At 44.8% G+C, this 25,361-nt stretch overlaps 1 protein-coding gene across 12 annotated transcripts in view; it reads left to right on the forward strand.

The window, feature by feature from the left end:
• The window catches only part of IQSEC1 (IQ motif and Sec7 domain ArfGEF 1), a 280,971-nt gene that overhangs the window by 92,072 nt on the left and 163,538 nt on the right, over positions 1-25,361 (forward strand). For 3 of the 12 annotated variants that reach the window (XM_068201463.1, XM_068201465.1, XM_068201469.1), the window contains exon 1: positions 18,545-19,021. The exons of the other annotated variants lie outside the window; for them this stretch is intronic. In XM_068201463.1, the coding sequence (XP_068057564.1) occupies positions 18,999-19,021 (23 nt within the window). In that variant the 5' untranslated portion in view covers positions 18,545-18,998. Of the gene's footprint in view, positions 1-18,544; positions 19,022-25,361 lie in introns of those variants that run through there. 12 annotated transcript variants of the gene reach the window in all.

Raw genomic sequence — 25,361 nt, forward strand, 5'->3', positions numbered from 1 at the left:
TGGATGGTCTCTGGCGCCTGGTCTGGAGGAAGGATGCGGTGCTGCCCTGCTGGGTGGATTTTGTCACTCGTGTCGCGCCGTGGGACGTGCCCGTGCCGTGTGTCCGGCTGGAAATGAGCAGGAGGAGGTGAATGGATCTCGCTTTCCTTTCCAGAAGGTTTTGTGTCAAGCTAACTAAAATTTGGGTTCGGAAGCTGTTGGTGGATGGTCTCTGGCGCCTGGTCGGGAGGAAGGATGCGGTGCTGCCCTGCTGGGTGGATTTTGTCACTCGTGTCGTGCCGCAGGATGTGCCCGTGCCGTGCGTCCACCTGGAAATGAGCAGGAGGAGGTGAATGGATCTCGCTTTCCTTTCCAGAAGGTTTTGTGTCAAGCTAACTAAAATTTGGGTTCGGAAGCTGTTGGTCGATGGTCTCTGGTCATGCGGTCAGGAGAAACGCTGGAGTGCTGGGACAGCGACCTGGGATAACTTCCAGAAGGTTTTGTGTCAAGTTAACTAAAATTTGGGTTCGGAAGCTGTTGGTGGATGGTCTCTGGCGCCTGGTCGGGAGGAAGGATGCGGTGCTGCCCTGCTGGGTGGATTTTGTCACTCGTGTCGCGCCGTGGGACGTGCCCGTGCCGTGCGTCCAGCTGGAAATGAGCAGGAGGAGCTGAATGGATCTTGCTTTCCTTTCCAGAAGGTTTTGTGTCAAGCTAACTAAAATTTGGGTTTGGAAGCTGTTGGTGGATGGTCTCTGGTGCCTGGTCTGGAGGAAGGATGCGGTGCTGCCCTGCTGGGTGGATTTTGTCACTCGTGTCGCGCCGCAGGATGTGCCCGTGCCGTGCGTCCAGCTGGAAATGAGCAGGAGGAGCTGAATGGATCTTGCTTTCCTTTCCAGAAGGTTTTGTGTCAAGTTAACTAAAATTTGGGTTCGGAAGCTGTTGGTGGATGGTCTCTGGCGCCTGGTCGGGAGGAAGGATGCGGTGCTGCCCTGCTGGGTGGATTTTGTCACTCGTGTCGCGCCGTGGGACGTGCCCGTGCCGTGCGTCCAGCTGGAAATGAGCAGGAGGAGGTGAATGGATCTCGCTTTCCTTTCCAGAAGGTTTTGTGTCAAGTTAACTAAAATTTGGGTTCGGAAGCTGTTGGTGGATGGTCTCTGGCGCCTGGTCGGGAGGAAGGATGCGGTGCTGCCCTGCTGGGTGGATTTTGTCACTCGTGTCGCGCTGTGGGATGTGCCCGTGCCGTGCGTCCGGCTGGAAATGAGCAGGAGGAGGTGAATGGATCTCGCTTCCTTTCCGAGGGGCTGCCTGTGGTTTCCCTGATAGCGCTGCTGGTTATTCCCTCTGGCACACGGCTGCCGTGGCGAGCAGGGATCTCTTCCGAAGGCAGACATTGCCCTCTCCTGGATCCTGCACGAACCGTGGAAAACGTGGGAAATGGCATCGCTGGCACGGGGAGTGCCAGCCTCTCGAAATCCATCATCTGTCTGCGCTGCCTTCATCACTTTTCGGCTTTGACGAACCACAGGAATTTATTAGAAGGTGTCTGGTGAAAGAACGGCGTTTTGGGGTGACAAAATGATTTAATTCAAAGCGATGTCTTAGCAAAACTCCTCAAACAAGGGACTCGTCTGCTGACTCACCAGCAGGGTTATTTTTAATGGAGTGGTGCTTCAAGCAGCATTGTTTTTAGCAGAAAACAATCTGCTCATCTGCCTCCCTTCAGCAGATGCTTCGTGTGAGAGAATACTCAACTTATTAAAAGTTTAATAGGATCCTTGGGATCGTGGAGCATATGCACACTATAAATACCCTTCAGTTAAGCAGGCTGGGCTTTGAAGCCTCACATTTGGATGTTTTGCTGAATATCTAGCTTTCTTTTTTAGAATGAACTTTAACTAGTGGACTAAAATATTTTCTATAGATTGTGTTAAGATCACTTTCTGTGGGGAAAGAAAAAAATCTGCTATAGGTAAGAGAAGTGTTTAGAAGACGATGACAATATACCTCTGAAACATCTATTATTGAAACCTGCCAGGTTGTTTAACTTCTGAAGAACATGGGCTTGGTGAATAGCCTTCAATCAGCAGCTGAACAAAAGAACTGCTTTAACAGCACCTTTTTCAGCAGTACTGAAAAGGGGGGGAAATAGCACTTCAGCAGTTCCCCGAGTCTCCGGAGAAGCTGTGTCTGTTTTGTTCAGGATCGCTGGTACCAGGGATAGAAGTTTATTCTGATGCAGTGGGATCTCACTGGTTTGCTCCATTCTGGTTTGAAAATATCTGACATTTTCATATTCTCTTAAGTAGTGCAAAGTGAGTACTTGTAAAAACCTCCACAGGCACTTTGGTATGGGAATTGCTTCTGTTAGAACAAAATGCTTCCACATCTGATCCTGCTCCAGGCGGCAGCAGAAGGGAGGGTGGGAGTAGAGTGGAAGCAACCAACCCCTTCATAACCACATTTCTAATTCTGAGACCACCAAAAATAACCACGTTGAGGACACGGTGTCTTTGTGCTGGACATCCCTAAGCTATTAAAACAAAATAAAACAAAACAACAAAAACCGAACAAACCCAAAGCTGAACTCCAAAACCTTCTACCTTTGCATCCAGACAGATTTTATGTGTATTCTATTTGCTGCAAACCTCTCTCCTTGCACCATCCTTCTGCAGGGACTGCACCTCCTAAAGGCAGGATTTTTGGCCAGCTAGTTGCAGTACCATCATGCTGAATTTCTCTGTCTCTAGACGACTCATTTACCTCTTAATCTCTGAGGTTTCATAGTTTTATGTATAGAAATTCTTTCTAAAATGGAGTCACAGATTTTTATTAACCTGTTATAGCAAGGATCATCATGAATGAATGGTCCTGCATTATATGAGCTGAGATATTGCCACTGAAAACTTTGAAACCTTGCCCTAAATTCTATATTGAAGTTATTTAATATGTTCAAGATTTAGACATACATGCTATGCAACTAATTTTTATTTAGAAGCAAATTTTTAAACTGCATTTTTGCCATTTACAGGTGTTATTTTCATCTAGAAAGTGATCCCATACACGTTATAACCGGTTCCACTTTTTGCTTGTTTGTTTATCAGAATGCTTTGTAATCCCATGCAGGGAAATACTGTTACCATCAGCTTTTTAAATCAGTCTGGGCTGTGATATTTTGGGGTGGAAAGCACTGAAAAAAGGCTGAGCTCCTGCCTAAAGCTTGATCCTTTTCATCCTTTGATGTTTGTTTTAAAAGTCCCATTTTGTTTGTTTTGGTTTTGCACCCTTCCTGCCTCCAAGAAGTTAGGCTAGAGGTAGATCCTAAACCAGCTCTGGTGCTGTTAATAGATTGTATTCCCAAAATAAGGCTTCTGGGCAATAGCTGCTTGAAGAGTAATGAGAAACAGTGAAAGCTCTGAAGTTTTATCTAAAGTCATCCAAATACACATCAAAAGCTGTGGCCCTGAGGAAGGAAAGGCACATCTCATCATTTAGAAGTGCTGAATAAGTTCTGGATCACGGGTGTGGGGTCGCGTGTGACCGTGAGATGCTCACGGTGCTGTGGAGCACCGAGCCGGGATCCTGTGCACGGCCTTCATGACAAATGTTTAATTTCAGCAAGGCAGCTCTCATTAGCCAGTGAGTCAGGCTGCTATAAATTCCCCTCAGCCCAGGCAGACTTGTGCCATATTGTATCAGTGTCTGAAGGCAGCGCGGGGAGAACTGACTCATGTGTGTGACTCACGGCAGAGCTGGATCCATCTGCTGGAGGGCTGCTGGGGCAGGCAGGCTGGGCAGGCTGCAGGCACCGGGAGCAGGGCTTCGGCAGGAGCAGGGGATGCTGGGCTTTTGGGGATGCTGGGCTTTTGGGGATGCTGGGCTCTTGGGGATGCTGGGGTTTTTGGGAGCAGGGGATGCTCTGATTTTTTGGGAGCAGGGAATGCTCTGGTCTGTCAGGAGCAGGGGATGCTGTGGTTTTTCAGGAGCAGGGAATGCTCTGGTCTGTCGGGAGCAGGGCATGCTGTGGTTTTGAGGTTGCTGGGGTTTGTCAGGTCAGGGAATGCTCTGGTTTTTTGGAGCAGGGGATACTGTGTTTTTCTGGGAGCAGGGGATACTCTGTTTTTCTGGAGCAGGGGATGCTCTGGTTTTTTGGAGCAGGGGATGCTGTGGTTTTGAGGATGCTGTGGTTTGTCAGAAGCAGGGGATGCTCTGGTTTTTTGGAAGCAGGGGATGCTGTGGTTTTGAGGATGCTGGGGTTTGTCAGTAGCAGGGGATGCTCTGGTTTTGAGGATGCTGTAGTTTGTCAGGAGCAGGGAATGCTGGGGTTTGTCGGGAGCAGGGGATGCTGTGGTTTTGAGGATGCTGGGGTTTGTCTGCAGCAGAGATAATTTCTGAGCCCATTTTTGTCCTCACTGTGAGTAGTTCCATGGCCATCTGGCCTTTCCCAAGGTGCTGAACTCATCCCTTCACTTGCTACAGGAAGAATTAGGGTTCAAATCCATCCTCTTGAGAGGAAGAACTGGGGCTTCCCTGGGCATTGGCAGTGCCTGTGGTGCCCCTGAGTTGCCCCAGCCAGCAGTTGTGTTTACCCACCAAGGCAGTTCCTGTTACAGCTACGAGGTGATTCTTCTTTGATTATGGCAAAGCAGAGCCATGGCACTTTGAATCATTTTGCATTTTGTGCAGACCTGCTCCCTCAACAAAAATATATATTACTGCAACATGACTATTCCTGGAACACGCATGGCCCTGGATCAGAATGCAGCCTTCTGTTTTTCCCACTTTATTGTCATGGAATAACAATAGCACTATAGGGAGTTCCAAGACTTATTTCACATACACTAACCTTCAGTTTAAATTAAAGACTACAATCTGAACTACCTATATTAATAACTTGCCTCCATTCTATTTTTATTTTTAAAGCCTCCCTTATATCTGTGCCTCTAATTATACCTTCTGGAGAAGCTCCCCAGACTGGTAATGAAGTGTTCACCAGACATTGAGAAAGTAGAGATCAGCTCAGAGCTGCTGGCAAGTCTGTTGTGCTCTGCTTACGAGGGATGACTCACTCTTGGCATTTAAGTTTCCTCATTTGCCAAAACCAGCCTTGCCCAAGCTCAAGCAGGCAGAACATTCAGTTGCTACATCAGGTTTGATGGCACTGCCTTTATTTCTCCTTTTGCCTTTCTTCCCCAAACTGACCAGCTTGTACCCTCTGCCAGAGTGGATGGCTGTGCTTCAGACAGAATTCATCTCCCCTTTTGGTCTCTCAGAGGAAAACCTGCTGTGGCTTAGGGAGGATGGATGGATTGCTTGGAAATTTAGTCCCAACCCCAGCATGTTTTTTTCCCATGAAAGATAAGAAAGATCTCATGACAGATTACTAAGGAAATCACAGGATAAGGATGTCGCCATAGAGCAGGATGGTAACAAGAATGACTCCAAGTTAGAAGGCAAAGAATTAAACTCTGATTTATTTCAAATGCACCACTCTATATATAGAGAACATCGTGCGGACTAATTTCATTGGTCTTAGAGTAAAAACATCTCACACCATTGGTGTGCAGTGAATGACGCACGGTGGCAGAACATATCTATGAACAATGTGAACAACAAGAGAGATGAGAGAGTTATTTACACTCTTTCCCAACTGTCTCCCAGGCTCTCGCCTGGTTAGAAAACCTTCTCTTTTTCTCTCTGACTGAACTGAGAACATCCACATAAGTAAGGCTGGACAAACCTCTAGGATCAAGTTCAACCATTAATCCAAAATACTTACACTAAGCCAGGGTTTGAGCAGTGAGGCTTTGGACTCTGCACCAAACACTCAAGAGAACTTCTCTTGCCTGCAAGAGCTTGGGTTTGAGTCTTCAGGTTTAGATATTCAGCTATTTGCTTAAAAAATAAAAAATACCCGTATTACCCATGTCTATTAAATCCAAACTGGGCTGAGAAGCTTTTCAGATGTAATGCATTTATTGTGCCTAAGCTGACCCTATTAGCCTTGGCTGATGAAACTTTCTTTCCATGTTTAATTGGAATTTTGTGTCCCAGTTTGTGCAGCCCCCTCAGAGGAAGGGCATGCAGGGCTGATTTAAAAGGAAAACCCCACTCCTCCTTTGCCATGCCTCTCAAGGCACGACCTTCAGCCCTCCCCCTCTGCTGTAGCACTGAACAGGGCTTTTTGTGGCATTTCTCATCTTGCTGAGCTGCCCCGGGAGCTGCCGCCTTTGTTCTGCCCATGGATTTCTCCCAGCAGCCTTAGGAAATGCTGATTTTGTCCTATATAAGCAATCCACGTGTATCTTTGTGATCTTCCTCAGCACTGAAAGATTTAGACTGTCTTGCAGACATTAAAAGTCCTTTGAGTTGAACGTTCCCGTCCGAAGTGTGTCAGCTCTCAGTTTGGGCCCATCCAAAGGCAGAGGAATGTGCTCCTCTCACAAAGCCTGCAGCCTAGAAGGCCACAGCTCCACTTTGTTATCTGAAATATAAGGCTAAATATGAGGAATTCCTTTCTTTTTTGTTTTCTCCAGTAGTTTTTAGGCATAAAGAAAAACTATCACTAAGAAATAGCTTTTTGATGAGGCTGAGGGGTCAGGAACCAGCTGGATAGTCCATTATAATTGTATTAGCATTGTCAGAAAACTACTGCTGGTTGGTCTGATATATTTGCAGCTAGTTCTAGATTTTAATTTTGATTGCAGTTTAAGTTAGGCTAAAATTAGTATTTTTCTGGAGCAAACATTACAAGAAAGGTCTAGTATATTATTTAGTAAATTGGAAGCCAATGAACTTTTCTTCCAGCAACAAAACTATTATTTGAAACATCTTTAAATACATTTTTAAAAAGAAAAAAAACCTGCCCTACTGTGGCTGGCGGAGCTGGGATTAATGGGGATGATTTTCTGGAGTTCAGCTGAAATCCCCCAGCTCTGCAAACAGAACAGATTTACCTGCTGCAGCTTTGAGCTGCCTCCAGTGCCATCTGTCTCCCTCCTGGCTGGTGACAGTGGCACATTGCCCTGCTCCCCGTGCCCAGGGGAGCACTGAGAACCCCAGAGGTGTTCATGTCTGCAAGTTACATCCCAATAATCTGCTTGGTGGAGTTCCTTTCAGCATTTTTATTAAGGGGCCTTCAATCATCCTCCTCCTGTGAGGGAGAAAAACATTGAACCTGCCATGAAATACAATTTTGTTGGGTCTTTTCTTTGCAAATGGCACTGTGTGGGGCAAGGCTCTCAAGAGGATTTTAGAGAGAGAATGAGAAGCAGCCATTCACCCTCTCCTGGAATCACAGCTATTGAGCTCAAAGTGAGGCTGCTTAAGAAAATAGAAATACTTTTTTTCTTGTAAAGTGGAGTAGAACTTGTAATGCTCTGCCCCAGAAGGTGCTTGATACTGAGTCCATTCAGATTGCAGAGACAGTCATGGATGAAAAATGCACCCAGGCTTATTCACTTCTAAGGTGCTCCTGTGGATGGGGACTCGCTGAACTGTACGTTCTTGGGGAAGTATCAGAATATGATTAAATTGCAGGATTGTCCAGTGTGAGTGACCTTGGACAGCATCTCCTCCAGCCCCGTGCTCACAGTCAGATCAGGCTGGAGCTGGAGCAGTTTGCTGAGGGCTGTCCAGGGAGACCTTGAAAACCCCCAGAGCTGAAGGTTTCACAACTGCCCTGGGGCCCTCTTCAAGTGCTTTGTCCTCCTCAGAGGGGAAAAAAGGACTTTTTAGTCAGGAATTCCCTGTCCCAGCCTGGCTTCTGTCCCATCCCCATCCTCAGTCACCTCCCCTCAGGTAGCCCAAAAGTGCTGCTGCCTCCAGGCCAAACAGCCCCAATTTCCTTCCCTCCTGTCCCATTCCCTGGGGGGGTCTGTGAGCAGAGGGGTCTGCTGGACAAAACTGGCCTTGCCAAGAGTGAGATCTCCTCAGCAATTGCAGTTTTATCCAGACTTTTATTCTGAGAGCCCATGTCAGAAACAAAGGTCAAGAACTTTGTCTTTTCATTGTTTTTTTTTTTTTTTATTTAAAGTTCTTGCTGGGATTTGTGTGTATGTTTTTGGTGTTTTGGTTTTTTTTTCTGGTTTGGTTTGTTTTTTTAGGGATTTTTTGTTTTGTTGGGCTTTTTTTTGTGTGTGTGTGTGTGTGGAGTCTTTGGGTTTTTTTTCCTGGTTGGTTGTTTTAATAATAATAGATGGTGAAGTTGAGTACTGTCTGATATTTTGTGCATGGATTTTCAAATCACCAAAATGAAGTGTGTCCCCACTGTGTGTGTGGTTCCTGCTAAGGGAACCTGCTCTGGTGATCCACAACACAAATATGCAACAAATTGTTTCATAACCTGTTGTTCTATTTGCATGAGAAAGAGACTAATTGCTTTAGACAAACTGCTGTTCAAGAAGCTTTTGGTTAGAATTCATTATAATATTTCTATGGTTTCTACTCCTATAGAATTGTGCACTCTATATAAGAATTGCTTTGAAAGTGTTTTTATTTTGAATTTCATGACAAGTAGAATAAACATCACAGTAATGTATTCTAATTGTGTTATGAATTATGCCCTAAAAAGTTCTGATATGTACACTAAACTCAAAATTTGGTATGCATTTTATATTTAATTCCCAAAATTACTTCTTGTAGTATGTAGTGTTGGTAGCTGCTTTCTGTGGAGGAGAACTGAAATGGGATAACCACGCAGGACTGCTCCTGTATTAATTATTCTGGCATAGTATCAGAATTTCTGGCATTGTGTTAAGCCATTTCTGCATATAAAAGAATAATAACAGAAGGTTCCATGGCTCGACCCTGTACCTGCAAACTTTTCAAGAAGCTGCCCTTGGTTGAACTGCTCAATATCTCAAATTTCAGTTTGAAATGGGAATGTCTGCTGCAGCTTTCCCATTTCTGGAGATTTAACAACAGAGGCTTGCTAGGAGCTGTCCTAATTGCTTTTGTTGGACTGGAAGGTCATTTAAATTGCTTAAATGTGCTTTTAATACGTATAACCAAAGAGGGCTGTGCAGCTATGAATAAAAAAGAGAGGCAATAGATGATGTGCTAAAGAAAGCTGGTGTGCAGAGGTTTTTAGGATTGTTCTGGTGGATCCCTGCGTTCCCAAGGTCAGCAGTCCCAGCGTGGCTCTGCCCACGAGCCCGAGCGTGGCTGGCGTCCAGCAGGCTCTGGGATGAGGAGCAGCTGCTGGCTGGCCCAGGGCTGCTGCCAGCAAACAGAGCTGGCAAAGGGCACTCCAGGAGGTTTTGTGTCTACAAGAGTGTGTTCTGTGCTGCCCTGTGAGCACAGAGCCTTCTGTGTGCAGGCTGAGTGCTGCTGCCTGTCACCCCCGGGCTCCACATGCACAAGGGGTTGGTTTGTGGAGGAAAATGCAGGAGGACCTTGAGAGGATGGAGAGTTGGTTTTTCATTTGCTCTTAATTCACCAAAATAATCTGCCTGGGGACATTTGGGGTTGTTCAGCCTGGAGAAAAGGAAGCTCAGGGGGTCCTTGTGGCTCAGCACAACTCCTGACAAGAGGGGACAGCCAGGGGGGTCGGGCTCTGCTCCCAGGGAACAGGGACAGGAGGAAACGGCCTCAAATTGTGCCAGTGAGAGTTCAGGTTGGATATCAGGAAATATTTCTTCACTGAGTGTCGCCGTAGAGCAGGATAGTAATGAGAATGACTCCAAGTTAAAAGGCAAAGAATTAAACTCTGATTTCTTTCAAATGCACCACTCTATTTATAGAGAACATCGTGCAGACTAATTTCATTGGTCTTAGAGTAAAAACATCTCACACCATTGGTGTGCAGTGAATGACGCACGGTGGCAGAACATATCTATGAACAATGTGAACAACAAGATAGATGAGAGAATTATTTACATTCTTTCCCAACTGTCTCCCAGGCTCTCGCCTGGTTAGAAAACCCTCTCTTTTTCTCTCTGACTGAACTGAGAATATCCACACTGAGAGAGGAGTTAAACATTGGCACAGGCTGCCCAGGGCAGTGGTGGAATCCTCATCCCCTGAAGAGCTCAAGAAAGCTCTCAGATGTTGCCCTGGGAAACGTGGCTTAGCAGGCATGGGGTTTTGGTCAAAGGTTGGACTTGGTCTTGGAGGTCTCTTCCTGCCCTCCTAATTCTATATTAGAAGCTCTAGAGAACCAGCACTGACATCTACATGCTTGGTTTAGAACTAAACTTACTATTAAACTTATATTAAAATTGTTATTAAACTGAAGAGTTCTGGTGGAAAAAAATTAATCCTGTTTCAGGTAGTGCTGGGAGTTGTAGTTTGCATGAAGACTTTATCCCAGTCATAACTTGCATTGTAAAAATGAACAAAATCTGGGGAAGAGCAAGAGGGTTGGCAAAGGGAATCCTCTACCAGAGTGGGAAAACCCAAAAATATTTGAAGAGTTACCACTATCCACAGTTCTGCATAATTTGTAGCCAAAAGGGTGTTAGTGAATTTAAATAATTTTTTGAAAATGTGTTAGTGGGTAGTGGAGAAATGCTGGTGGAAAGAAACTTTGAGAGTTAAATGCCTTTAGATTTGAGCTGTATTAAGCGTGGGCTGTCGCTGTCTCCCCAGTCCCCCTGAAGCACAGGATGAGTTCTGTGTGTGGGTCTGTGGGAGCCAGGGGAAGGAGAGGAGGCAGCCTGGCGTGTTGGTGAGGTGGGATGTGGGGTGGGCTCTCGGGGGAAGGTGTTTGGATGGATGTCTCAAAGCAGAGTGCTGTGGGTTTGTTGTTGCAGCTCTGAGCAGCACGTGCTGAGGCACATGTTGTTTGGATTCTCGTGTTCAGCTGACTCATCTCAAATCACTCTGGCTGCAGGAGAATGCAGGGACTGAGAGCATTCATTGCATATTGGTGCTTTTGAGTGTTTCAGGCAATACAAGAGGGGCTTTTTAAACTTCCATTGTCTTAGAACTGTCAAAAAGTTCGTGTCTTAAATCTGCCATAATTCTGCAGGTTCAGCTGTGGAGCAACAGTCCCCTGCTTTTTCTGCACATAACAGATAAGGAGAATATTCCAGATGCTTTTCCATGTGCAGCTGCTCCAGAGGTTTTCTTGCCCATCACACAGATTCTCTATGAGTGTCATGTGTTGATTGACAGGGCTTTTTCTCCCAGGAAATCCCCTCTGGATATCCCATTGCTCTCCTTCTGTAAGTTACAACTTAGGTGCAGCCTTGCAGTGAGATGTTCTCCTCCAGCATTCCTCCAGTACTGAAATTCATTCCTCATTGCCCAGAGCAGCTGTGGCTGCCCCTGGATCCCTGGAAGTGTCCAAGGCCAGGTTGGAGCCACCTGGGACACTGGAAAGTGCCACTGCCCGCAGTGGAACTGGATGGGCTTTAAGGTCCCTTCCAACCCAAACCATCCTGTGGTTCTGTGATTATTCCACTGAAAAGTTCTTATTTGAAATTACTGACTCGATGACACTACAGCAGCAAACAGCACCAAACTGGTGTCACTCCATGTTTTAGGAGCTGCTGAACATTTCAGAAAATCCCTTTGCTGATCTTCCTCTAAGTTTAAAACACATTTTAAAAACAAATACAACAAATGGATGACTTGGAGGTGTCCCTTGGGGCATGGGAACCAGGTGGCCTCAGCTGGGATTTCTTTATCTCATACTCATGTTCTCCTATGAGCTTGTAGGGAATTTAAATTTCATGATAACTTCCTGCTCCAGTCAGCACTGAATCCATGGAATGTCCAGCTGAGGTTTAGCTTATATTTACCCCGTGGAGAGAGGTGAAACTGGTGTCTGCATTAACATATTGACAGATTTATTGACATCAGTTGTCTTCAGTCTTGCCTGTGTAATTAATAAAATTGATCTGCTGAACATCCAGCTAGTAATTCTGGCACAAACATTCCAGCTAGTCTTGTTACTAAAATGGAATTTCAGCCTCTTATTGTGGAATCTGCCACGAGTCTGATTGCCAGAATAATTTAATGATCATTAATTTGTGGTTTTTACTTCATCTAAAATGCTTAAGCTGGATTTTATTGCAACAATCAAGAACAAAATATTTAAAATGCCTTCACAGAAAATAAATGCAAAGGAATAATCATAAAATTCCAGCTTATTTTTATGTAGAAAAGATGAAACAAATAAATTTAATGTCAGTGTGTTATGTAAGACCCATTGAACAGCAGCTGCAGTCAGAGTTTAAAGCTAGGAATAAAATGCATGATTAATGTGCACCAAGGATGTAGGAAACACTTCTGAACTTCTTTGATCCATTTGCAGCCCAGTTGACTGCTTTTCTGGCTTAGCTAATTGTTGGGTAAATGACCTTGTCATCCTGGGTTAGGTCAGAAAAACACATGAAAGGACAAAACATCTGCAGTGTCAGTGACACGTGGTATCCTGGGCTAGAGACTTCTTCTCTTACCTCTTTGCAGTGATTGCTGATTACACTGCCCCTTAATTTCCCAATGTTTGTGAAACCTCTTCTGGTGGCAGATATGGCTCCACAAGGAGACCAGGCGATGAGCAGGTTAATTGCATTCTGCTCGTTCGGGTGTGTTCTGCTGCTGGCCCTTTTTTTGGTGCTGTACCTGCATCACCTCCCAGCTGAAAGGTCCAAGCAGGAGGATCCATCATGGATTTTGCAGCTCCATTATCCAAAGGATGAAGGAATGCATCTGAACAAATGCATCTCAACAAATATTTTGTACTTCTGTGATGAATCGGGGAAGAAATATATATCGAATTAACCCAGGCAATTAAAAACCTTTCCCAGGCTTGCAGAGGCAGGACTGCTTCCCAGGTCCCCATTCAGTGGGGTTTTTCAGCAGCCAGCTGCCCACTGGTCACTCAGGCCCAAAGCCCATCCTGGCTCCTTGTCCACACTGTTCCCAGGCTGCTCCAGGGATTCCTGCTGCTGCTGCTGCTGGCACTGCCTGGGTCTGAAATAGTCCAGGCCTGGGGTTTTCCTCACTATTTTGTTCTTCAGTCATGCACAAACTGTAATTTATAGACTTCCTCTGGATTTGTTCTCTGTTCTTGGCATTTTCATGGAATCCCAGGCTGGTTTGGGTTGGAAAGGACCTTAAAGCCCATCGTGTTCCACCTCCTACCAGCCAGGGAATCAAATATCTTGGACAAAACAAATCTATGGGATGCTTTTAAGTTTAGGACCGTTAGGGTACTACCCAGTGAAGGGTCGAGAGTGTGCTAAGGGCCTGCAGAACATGAGGGTTTAATATTTTACCTTAAAATGTATCTTAATTGAGAGTTCTGGTTACTTTAACGAGGTGATCTTTTCTGCAGAGGGACATGCAGTGCAAAGGAGCTTGAGGAGCTTGGATGACCAGAACAGGGCAAGACTGCACAAACCAGAGGTGCCAGAAGGGATTCTGAGAGCTGTCACATAAAATCTTAATAGAGAATTTTTTTAAGGTGATCAATTTAATACAAAGCATTTTAGCATTTTCAGTGGAAGTTTGTGTTAGGGCTGACTGAAGGCTGCAAAATTATTTGAATTTGAGTGGGAAAGACTTTTCTTTTTTCAAAGGCTTCCTTTTAAAAGCAGTTGTTCTGCAGGGTGGGAGGAGGTATAAATACTTGTTCAGAGCCTTGTTTTAGCAGAGTTCTTAAGAGTAGCTTAAAAGGAAGTTGTTACTTGGGGCTCGAGTAGTTTAGCAGGAAACAAATGGTGTTTCAATAGTAATGTCAGGGTACAAGCTGAAAAAGGATTTATTGTGAGTGATAACACAGAGATTTTTCCACGACTCTAACTGCTGCCAGCATTGTTTAATACTTGAAAGGGATTTTTTGTGTGTGTGATGAGAGACAGTAAAAGTCATTCAGCAGCTACTGAAGTTATGCTTAGCTGAAGCCTTGTTTTGGTCAAGGAGTAGGTTTAATAACTAATAATTTTCTAACTATATTAAGGGTAAATGGAAAGTATGTAAGATATAAGATATAACAGATAAATGCATTTAGCATCTATATAAAGCTCAGAACATACAGGGATAAAATTATTGCAGAGGAAATTCAACACAAGCAAATGTGTATCAGCTCATCAGTAACAACCAAGCTGAAAATTAGAAGCAGCTTCCAATGAAAGCTTTGAGGCATCTTGCTAAAATAAACAGTAGGAAAAATTATTCAGAGGCTTCAGACAGAACTACAAACACTCATGAGAAATATTTCAAAATGTGATTGAAAATGAAAATACTGAACTCTGGCCTGAGACATTTCTGACAGTTCTTCTACAACTGTTTACTTTTCCTTTGAGCTTCAATGTATTATCAGTGCAGCAATAGCCAGGGAATGTTCCATGGAGGGGCCTACAGGGAAGGGAGCACAGAGCTGGATCCTTCCCATCACATTCCAAGCATCAGCATCTCTACTGCAGCCAGCCCTTGGGGTTCTCACTCTTACTCTGAGACACATTTTGTGCATTAGAAGTACAAGTGCCCAGAGAAATGAACAGTCTATAATTACATAACTGGGGCTCAGGGGGCTGGAAGCAGCCTTGATGAGGAAGGGCCACGTGGTTTGGATCCCAGTGGCAGCTTTGTCCTCAGGAGCTGAATGGAACCTCCACAGGCACAGGATTTCAGGCATGGAGCCATGGAATGGTTTGGGCTGGAAGGGACATTAAAGCCCATCCAGTCCCACCCCCTGCCATGGACAGGGACAGCTTTCACCAGGCCAGGTTGTTCCAAGACACAGCTCAGTCTCAGGTGGGAGAGTCAGTGTGGGGGAGTTTTTAGCCTGTAATGGAAGTTTTTCCTATAAAAATGGTCTCTCAGGTCCCAGGTTGCTTGTGTGAACACCATGGTGGTCAGCTTTGTGTCCTGTGTGTGTCCACACGTGAGGGTAACGCTCATCGAGCCACTTCTGCTTTCTAAACTCAAAATAACAACGTCTGGGGGCTGTGTCAGGACCAGGCAGGGTGAAGTTTTATTTTGGGATTAGGGAGGAGAAGCTGAGCATTCATCTTGTGTTTGAGTAGATGGTCTGAGAGCTCCTGGGCAGGGACAGGACCGTGTCCTTCGTCCCCTGTGGCCTCACCCAGAATTTCAACCACAAACTGCTTTTGCTCTGGTTTTCTAGAATGAATCAACAGCCAAGCCTCTTAATCCTGCAGAGACCAACATGTTAATAATAAACATGGAAATGCAGTAACTGCTAACAAATGGCTTTGCTTTTGAGTCTGTCTGAAAACCTTGAAGATAAATTCAGGCCCTCATTTGAAACAAATGATGTACTGTGTTTGATATTGCTCAGGTGTTTGTTTATTCCTCACAGCCATGGCCAGAACAGGAATCTCAGCAGAGAAAACTGGGTTTTGGGGACAGCTAGTTCTGTGGCTGTGCAGGTCACTGATGCTGGCAGGTTATCAGTGTTCCCAGCACTCAGAACCACTGGGCATTTACTGGGACAGCCTGGCTGTGCTGAGCCCTGTGGAGTTCTTCCCAGGCACTTCAGTGGGATCAGAGTCCTTGTCTTTAATACTTGTAGGTTGTACAGTGGTTAGGATAATGACTTGGGCATTTTATGTCCAGTTCTTTTCACACAGTGACATCAAGTGACTGTACAAGCGTCTTGCTGAGCTGACTTTTAGTGCTGGCCCCGTGTCCCCAGTTCTGCCCTACTTACTGCATTTTTCTGATACAGAAAAGCCTTTTTTAAAGTTAAAAGCTAAGGCTAAGCAGCCTGTGCAGTTACTAACTCCTCACTTTGTAGTATTCAATCAATGGTGAAACATTTGAGTTCATTCTGCTAAGACACAGACGTGGGCAGACTTTATCCCACACTTACTCATCAGCCCAACTCCCATTGTTCCAGCGGAGAGCTGAGGGAGACTGAGCTTGGCTAAACCAGTGTTTAACAGAAATCATGCAAATGAGTCCATTATCTTGAATAAAACTGTGGAGTTTAGGTGAGTTTAGAGCCAGATGGTTGTTGCCTCAGTTATTTTTTCCAGACAGATCAAACCAAAAACAAGAGCTGAATTGAAAGCTTGTCCCAAACACAAGCAACAATGCCATGCACTGAAAAGCTTCCTATTATCCTGTCCTCCTTGAACTGGATTGATTATCATCCAGGGAGCATCTCTCTGAATAGCTGGGTAAGTCATTCCTCACTTTTCATTTGACCTGTGCACTGTCAGACATCTGCAGAAACTGGAATTAAAACCAGAAGAATGCACCAAGCTGCCAGGCCTGTATATTCTCTTCCTCGTATGCTGCTGGTGATTGAGGTACTTGACCTTGCAGTAGCTTGGAAAGCTGTTTTATGGGATTCTTTATGGAATGGTGTTGTTTCCTTAGCAGGCATTTATCATTTATGTGATGTATTGGTGGCTGTGATGTGCAAGTTCAGGACACACAAGCACCTTTTGAAATTGTACTTTTCCAGTGCTCTGTATTTGGTATCTGCTAAAAGTGAAGCAGTATTTGAATCATTATGAAGCTTCCCTGGAAGGCAAGATACCTTTAGGCTGTGCAGCAGGAAAAAAATACTAATCTAAATCTGTATTCCTCTGAATTACCTTAATTTGTGCAGAAGATAATTCAACTTTCAAAGGTGACAGGTACCTGTGATCATGTCAGTGCCTCTCAGGGTGTAGCATATCTGTGTTCAAGGTATGGCTGCTCCAATCCAGACCTCCAGTGTGGCATGGGGGCACTTTGCTCTGGAGCCTGACCCGTGCCATGAGCCCATGGGGGTTGGAGTTACAGGACCAAGCTCCTAGGGAAGGTTTTGGGAGCTGTACCAACAAAGATATTTGGGGATGGCCACACCAGGCTGGATTCCCTGGAGCTCGCTCTGCTGGGTGGGGCAGCACCACATCAAGTGGGTATTTAGGGACTTGTTTTCTTAAGAGGAATCCTGCTGGAGCACCTGTTGGTGCTGGATCCAAGCCTCACAGACCAGTTATGTGGGGGAATGGGGAATTTTGGGGCCTTTACTTCCCCTCTGGTTTCTTATTGCATCCCACAGCACCCGCACATGATGATGTGACTTGAGGCCTGTGGCTGCTCTGACAATTCTACAAATTATCATCAAATTTATTTTTGTAAACCAAAGTGCACCTCTGCTAGACAGAGGCATGGAATCAGGGAGTGGTTTGGGTTAGAAGGGACCTTAAAATCACCATGTTTCACCCCCTTTCATGGGCAGGGACACCTTCCACTGTCCCAGGCTGCTCCAAGCCCCGTTCAACCTGGCCTTGGGCACTGCCAGGGATCCAGGGGCAGCCACAGCTGCTCTGGGTACCTGTGCCAGGGCCTGCCCACCCTCCCAGGGAGGAATTCCTTCCCAGTATCCCATCCATCCCTACTCTCTGTCAGTCTGAAGCCATTCCCCTTTGTCCTATTGCTCCAGGCCCTTGAAAATCGTTCATCTTCCTTTTTGGCTCCTTCAGGTACAGTGAGGCTGAAGTTAGGTCACCCTAGTTCATTTGTAAATTGGTTTGGACCAAAGCTCTCCTGCCTCCCCCATTTTTTATTTTTGCTTTTAAAGTTTTGCAGCATCTTTGGCAGTTCCTGCTCCCCTTGAGCCCTGGGAGCCGTGTAGGTGCATCAGTAGGATTTGCCTGCCCGCTGCCCCCGGTCCCTCTGGAAATGGGACAACTGGCCATGGAGCTGATCACTTGACCATGGCAAATGAGCTGCCCTCATCAGTGTGCTCTGGTGTATATTTAACTTAATAATGTGAGCAGATGGTCATTACATTGATTCATGAAGGAAGGGAGGAAGCTTGGCTGGGGAGCATCAAGGCTGAGTGCTGAGCATCGGAGCTGGGCAGCATGCAGGGCAGGGGAGGAGCAAAGCACATTTTTGTACGCTGTGGGGTCTGTTGCTTTGGTTTTCTTTTTTACAAAGTACCACCAAATAAAATCAAGTAGAGGTGACTCATCAGGCCTGTAGAAATGATCATATCCCTGGAGAGGAGGCTTGTGGAGCACAAGCAGGATGGTGCTGAAGTGTTTGCACCACTGCTGGTGGGTGCTAAAAAGGGGGGAGATGGGGAGGCAGTCGCCTGTAGAGTTATGAAACTTCTCACTCTGCTGTTGCTATTAAAGATGACAGCTCTTCTGCAGGGAAAAGGTAACACTGGGGTAATAATTCTTCAGTATTTTTTTTTTTTTTTTTTGCAAAGAGCAACTTTGTTAAAATCTCTTCCCATTTAGTAGGATTCAACTAGAGATTCAATTTGGAAGCTACTTGTATAAATTATTCAGCCACTCTCCTCGTTAGCCAAACTGGGAAGTTCACAAATTCCCAACCTGCAACAGCTCTCAGGAACAGCTTGATTTGCTTCTTAATTCTGCAATTTTCACAGAAGAAATGCTGTATACAGAGGAATATCCTCTTGAGCAAGAGCCCAATCTCATGTTTAGGTTGCTGTTTCTCCTGGTTGCTGATTAGCTTTGCTGTCTTATTAGTTTATGTCATAGTATGTGACTATAAATTGACTTTGCAGTGAGGAGGGAATACGTTCGTCTTCACAGATGCTGCTGTTTCCATGGAGATAAAAGGACCAATGGCCTTTTCTTGGTTTGGACTGTACTACAGTGAGCAGGCAGAGATGGTGCATTCGGAAATGCAACATTTGGTGCTTTGATATTTCCGTCTAAATAGCAAATGAGAAAGCATATTGTTCCTTCTTGGTGATGAAGTTGAATAATAAATACAGCTTTGGGACTTTTTCTGGAAGCAGAAAGCGAGCCCACCAGGAATGTGAGGACAGCGTGGCTGGTTTATGCTTGCTAAACCTCCTCTCTGGGAAAAACCTTTTGGCTTTGCAAAATATAACCCTGTAGAGCCTTTGGGTTTATCTGATGCAGTGTTTGTGCTGGTTACATCACCAGCTTACTTATCCGTGATGTTCCACCGTGGCTGAGCCTGAATGAGCATGCAAAAGCTGTGAATGTGATTTTTTTTTTTTTTTGTTTTTACTTTATTCTTTTTCCTTGAGAAAGAGCTTTTCTACCTCAGATTGCGTGAAAGAAAATAGAAATTCCAAGGCCACCCCCCATTCAAGGATGGCTTGCAGAAGGTGTTATTTGTGAGTACCTTTTCCTTCTTCATCTGTCGTCACGTCTCTGATTTCTGTGTTGAGGATTCCAGAAGTGGGAGTAGTGATCAGTTTATCGTTGGGTAGGTTTCTTTCCACGAACCATTTTTAGGGTGTTACCTTTTTTGGCAGATGAATGCTCTGTATATTAAACTTGTTTAGATGATGATGATGGTGATTGTGCATATGGGCATTTAAAAATACAGCGTAATAAAGTGAGTAGTCTGTGTTTAGCAGGGGAAAAAAAAGAGGAAACTCTTCACTTTGCATCCAAGCAGCAATGCAGGGTGCTAGGAATTCTGTCTGATGAGTCAAGGATCTCTCTTCCATTTTGTTGGAATGCTTTGTCATATTAAAGTGCAGTCTGTCTTTTCAGTACAGAAATACAAACAGCAGGACGTGCAGTGCAGCCTTGAGCAGTGTCATATCGAGGAGGCAAAATTCCCTGTGCTCTTGTTGTTACCTTTATGCTGATCAAAACATAAAGGTGCATTCATTGATTATTATTCCCTGCAGTTTCTGGAGGGTTGAGGTCAGACACAGGAGCTGATTCTCCTGGTGGCTGAGTAGCCCCTGGTGGGAGCTGAGCCCGTGGCTTGGGGCTCAGGACTCAGCCACTCTGGAGGACCATGCTGGTGCTGGGATGAATGGAACACACAGGTGGTTTGCTCCAAAATGGGCACAAACCAGGCAGGGATGGATGGGACACACAGGGTTTGCTCCAAAATGGGCACAGACAGGCAGGGATGAATGGAACACACAGGTGGTTTGCTCCAAAATGGGCACAAACCAGGCAGGGATGGATGGGACACACAGGGTTTGCTCCAAAATGGGCACAGACAGGCAGGGATGGATGGGACACACAGGGTTTGCTCCAAAATGGGCACAGACAGGCAGGGATGGATGGGACACACAGGGTTTGCTCCAAAATGGGCACAGACAGGCAGGGATGGATGGGACACACAGGGTTTGCTCCAAAATGGGCACAGGCAGGGATGGATGGGACACACAGGGTTTGCTTCAAAATGGGCACAGACAGGCAGGGATGGATGGGACACACAGGGTTTGCTTCAAAATGGGCACAGGCAGGCAGGGATGGGCCCTTGGATTTGTCCTCACTCCCAGTCCAGGGGCTTGGAGTGGCTGTACCTCTGTTTGCAGTTCTGAACCCTGGTTAACCATCTGCTCCCTTTAGGGTTAAATTTGGGGGTTCCAGAGGATCCTGCATGAAACACATGCAATTGTAATCCCCAGCCATTTCCAGTTATTTTAGCAGTGCCTCTGAGTGCCCTGATTTGAATAAATCTGCTCCACGTTCAGCAGCACCATCCACAAACAGGCAGAGTAAATAAAACCATTCAAAACCAGACTCCTCAAATAGAATAACAGAAGAATATTAGTATCTGTCTTAAAGTTTTCTTTAGCTTTTTGTGTTGTGCTGAAGGGGTGAATGGTTAAGCTGAAATGTTTTTAAATCAAAATAAATGTGGAGCCTTTTGTAGGAAGTTGAAATAAGTAAACTTGGAGAACAGGCTGCAGCCTTCCAGGTATGCATGGATCAGCTTGAAGCATCTTGCTGTTTGTTTATCCATGGGAGAATAGTTCTGGTTGTGTTGGACTCCATTTTAATTTGGGTCCTGGGATTTGGGGATTCTGTAGGGAATCTCAGCAGGGAATGGGTTTCACAGAGTGCTTACCATGTGGGGGTAAGGGATATTTAATCCCTGTATGTTGCTGTCTTTCACAGTGAGGTTGCAGTCTTATTTACAGACCCATCTTGTGCAGGATTTTGCTGTTTTGCTGCTTACACCTTTGGTATCTTCTACCCACCTTAGCACCTTGCTGTAGAAAACAAGATGTGGATTCTGCCTCCCACTATAATTCTGTGGTTTAACTCCCATGTAAGAGAGCTGATGCTGATTGTTGGAAAGAGGAAAAATGTAAGCTGGGAATTTTTTTTAAGAACTTACCCTTAAGAACACATGTAAATAGAAAATCTTCATGTTCTTTAAAACTAATGGGTTCTCAATACTGAAAATGTATGTTAAACTGTTATACACCAGTTCTTCAGTGCTTGAGTACGTTTTCAGATGAAACCTTACATATAACAACTCTGTCAGTGTTCTTGTAATATATATATATGCCAAAGATCTTCACCATTTAAAGTATCTTTTTAAAGATAAAAATATCTTTGCATTTTAAAGTGTAGAAAGCCTGGTTGTTGCTGTTCTAAGAAAAGCTGAACAACAGTGTCACACTGCTTGGATTAGTGAAAGCAGTTTTTTCAGCTGCTGCACTGAATAGAACATATGTCACTGGAGCATTGTTTTAAGTAACAGGATTTGCCTTGCTGTAAATCTCTCCTGCTGTATCTGGGTAATTTCATTCTTTGTACTTTGCTATTTTGCCTCTTTCATCAGCTGCAAATCCAATATGTATAACTGGCACTGCTCAGCTTTGAGTTTGCTGTGGTTATTGCTCTGTGAGATTATAAATGTGGCTGTGCTCTGTATTGGGAGTTGTAGTTTCTTGAGAATTTCTGGGACCTGATTTAATGATGTGGGATATACAGAAAAGATGTGGTGAATATATCCACTCTCTGATTTAATCTAAAAGATCTTTTCCTTCTCTCATGTGTCTTTGCTCTTAATTTCTGGGTTTGGACTGTGTGGGGTTTTTTCTACAGATATTGACAGCTCCCAGTAAGCACAACTGACACAAGTACATCTTATGAGTCCTGTGAATTATTCTACATCACCCTGCACCATAGATGGGGTTCTAGTTAAGACTTAAAAGGATTTTTTCTAATTACAAGCATCTACATATTAATAGTCTTAATTAAATTCACCCTAGTTCCAGCTAACCCAGGATTGGAGCAAACTGTGCAGGGATGCAGAAGGATCCCTCCTGCCTGTTTGTGTAGGCTGGTACTGCATTTTCATGAAACCAAAGAAAGTTTATAATAATTATTTATAATTCTCTGTAATGCTAATAAGTGTTGTGTTCTAGGATGGGACAAAATAATGGCTGTTCCTTGTTTAGTATGCTGGGCCTGTCGTGGTTCCATTCTCCCAGGAGATGATAATTATTTACAGGCCCTTTGATGGAGGAGAGGTCAGTGAGAGTGTGCCTGATGATTCCATTGAAAAATCCAGCTGTGGGCACTTGAGCTGGGAATACACAAAGGGAAGCATTATTCCAAACAAGAACTCCCAGTCTGCATTTCTGCTGCGCCGTGTACAAATGCTGCCATTGAATCAATTTGATGACAACCAGATTTGATGAATTCTGGAACAAAATTCAGTGGTCTGTACTCTGGACTGTGTGTGCTGCTCATTTGGAGCTGCAGCTTTTATTGAGCATCCTTGTAGCTGGTGAAAGCATCTTCCGTTCCTGTGAAGAGGAAATGTAGTTCTAGCATGCTTTTAACCAGGTTCTGACTGTTGCATGGAAGGGGAGGCAGGAATGGGAGGAGGGAGATGCCAGCAGAGCAGCTTTGCAGCATATGGCTGTGCTGGTTGTGATGGGTGGGTGAGGTTTTTGACTCACACTCTGTGCAGAGTCATTACACTGGTGTTTACCTGCCAGGAGCTCTCCTGTTGCCTCCCTGGGGTTTGGTGTCCAAGAAGCTGTGCCCAAAGAGCCATCTTGGGCTCTTTGAGAGCAAATCAAAGATTTGCTCAAAGAGCAATCCCTGGGCATGTTCCCATCGTGCCCAGGGAATGAAGGGAGGAGTTGTGGTTCTCCTGCAGTGTGTGGTGGTCTCTGCTGTAAACTGGAAGGTTTTTATGGATGGAACCATAAAAGCAATGGCAGCATTTAATGTTGTGGGGTCGCCATCCAAAAGAGTGTGTGCCAGGAAATTACTTAATAATAACAACAGTGTGAAAAAACCATAATATTGTCTGTGTGCCACCACAGCCTCTCTGTGATGTGCTTGGCATACAGTGGGGTGAAATGAATAGGAAAAAAGAGAAGGTTTTACAGTGCTGCTTCAAAAGCCAAAATCATACTGCCCTGTGTATTTTGGGTAAAGTACAGTAGGAATTTGTCCTTGGAAATGGGAATGTGTTGTGTGCTTAATCACCTTGAGGTGGCCACAGCCACAGACAGCTGCAGTCAAACTTGGGCTGGGACAATGGGAGCTGCCATGAAAAGCTTCCCGCTGCTTTTGCTGCTTTCCAAAAAGTGTCCTGTGGCCTGGGTCAGGGTTTTCATTCTGGAAGCCCTTCTAGCAGCTTAATAAACATGTTAATTAGCAAGCATTTAGCTGGAGTTGATGTGAGTCTGTATTATTATGACTTTTACTGTTCATCACCTCTTTGGGTATCCTTTGATTATATTTCAAATGTTGTTCCTCATGAAAGTAATGGTTGGATTTATTAAACAAGAACAGGACAGACTTTATTAGTTTCTAACTACAGTATTTTCTAATCTCAGCTGTTGCCATAACTCTGGATTAACATGAGAAAGAAAATTTCAACTTGTAAAATAATGTTACTCTTCAACAGGATAAAACACTGGGAGATGCAAATATTCCTTTTAATAGATCCAATCAAGCAAACCATTCTTGGCTACCTCAGCTGACATGGAGTGAATGGGCTGAAACAGGGGATGGATTTGTCTGCCCCTCCTGCTGTTCCCAAGCTGATTTGGGAAGGATGGGTGCACACAGGTATTCAGGACAGCAGCCTGTGCTGGGATTATTTTTTCCACATACTCATTGCAACGTGCACTTTATGAAAAATGTGCCAGAAGAAAGGGAAGGATCCTGGCAGATGGAGGGGAACAGATTGTTGTTCCAGACCAGAGGAGGAATGGTGAATGAAGTCGTGGCTCTGGGAGAGGGCAGCAGCAAACGGCAGGGAAGGTACTGAGCAGCTCCTCTCACCAGCCACATCATTAACTCCAGAAAGGCTCCTTCCCGCTGTGCTCCTGCTCCCATTCCCCTCAGTCTCAGCGTTTCTGTTTGGAAGCTCTCATAGGAAGAAGCTCTCACACAGTGATGGTTTAATAATTCTGCTGAAAATTCAGCAGCAGCAGAATAAGCAAGGGTGGGTGGATGTCCTGTGCCACCACGGTGTCCTGTGCAGGAGAGGGGACAAGCTGCCTCCCAATCCTGCCAGGAGCATCTGCTGGCTCCGAGCACATTGTGAGAGCACAGGATAACCTGTTAAGAGCAAAAGCAATTCCAGGTTAATGGCCTCGTGTTCTGTTCTCCCAGCTTGTTTAAAAACCAATATTGAGAAAATTGTCTGCTGAGTTTGGGAGGCTTGTTGGGGATTGCAAGAGAAAATGAAAGAAAATAATAAAAATAGTTGTGGCTTTATGTGATGACCAGTAATTGATTTCTTTTTATTTGTACATCTGAGCAAGGCTCTAAAACCGGCAGATTAAAAAGAATTGTCATTTCTGTTTGCTGATGGACAGGAGAGTGCTGCTAAAATGAGTGGATTCTAATGGCAAACATAATGGAATTTACAGAGGGGTGAGAGGCACAGCCACAGCTGCCTGGGGTCTGTGTGCTCCGTTAGGAGCTGGGTTTCTCCTGTTCTGGGGGGGAATGTCATGTCAAGGGTTTGGGTCAGATTTGGCTCTGGTTTTACTGAGTGACTCATCTGCTCGTGCAGGGATTCACAAGGGGTTGCTCTCACAAGGGGAGAGCTGGAAGGAACTTGGCCTGGAAGTGGGAAATGGCCAAACTTCCATGTGCACTGGGATGTTGCAGGAATGGGCCAGAAACAGAAATTACCAGCAGCAGCATTTGTCAGCCCAGTCATTTGTCTTGTGTTGGTGCTGAAGTACCAGCGCTCTCTTTGTAATCCTAGATCATCCTTTGAAGAACAGCAGCTACAGATGTGGAAACTAATCTTCACAGGGCTGAGTATCTGTGAGACTGTGAACAGGAGAAGTGATTAATTCTCCTCCAAATGATTGAAATGGATTTCTTCTGATGTCTTTAGGTGTTAAAAATTAGTAGATGAATTCTAGCTTGAATGCAAACTTGTGTTGAAGGCTGATTGCAACATATAGCTATGAAGTTTAAAAAATAATTAAAACTCCAACCAAACAAAAAACAAAACAAAACAAAAAGAGGATTGGAGCCATAGACATTCTCTGGTATATTGCAGAGGGGTAAATGATTGCAAGTGTTGTTTTGGCAGGAGATTGAAGGCACAAAATGCCACTGACGAATCTTAAATTGCATCGGCAGATTTACCCCATTGCTTTGGGTAGAGCTAGTATTAGTCAGGAGCTGTAAAGCCTGAGCCTCATCATTGTCAGGCTGACATGAGTCACTGAGATCTGGAGGAACCCAAACAGAGTTAAG

The sequence above is a fragment of the Anomalospiza imberbis genome, chromosome 11 (assembly GCF_031753505.1).
Source record: "Anomalospiza imberbis isolate Cuckoo-Finch-1a 21T00152 chromosome 11, ASM3175350v1, whole genome shotgun sequence".
NCBI classification, from domain to species: Eukaryota; Metazoa; Chordata; class Aves; order Passeriformes; family Viduidae; genus Anomalospiza; species Anomalospiza imberbis.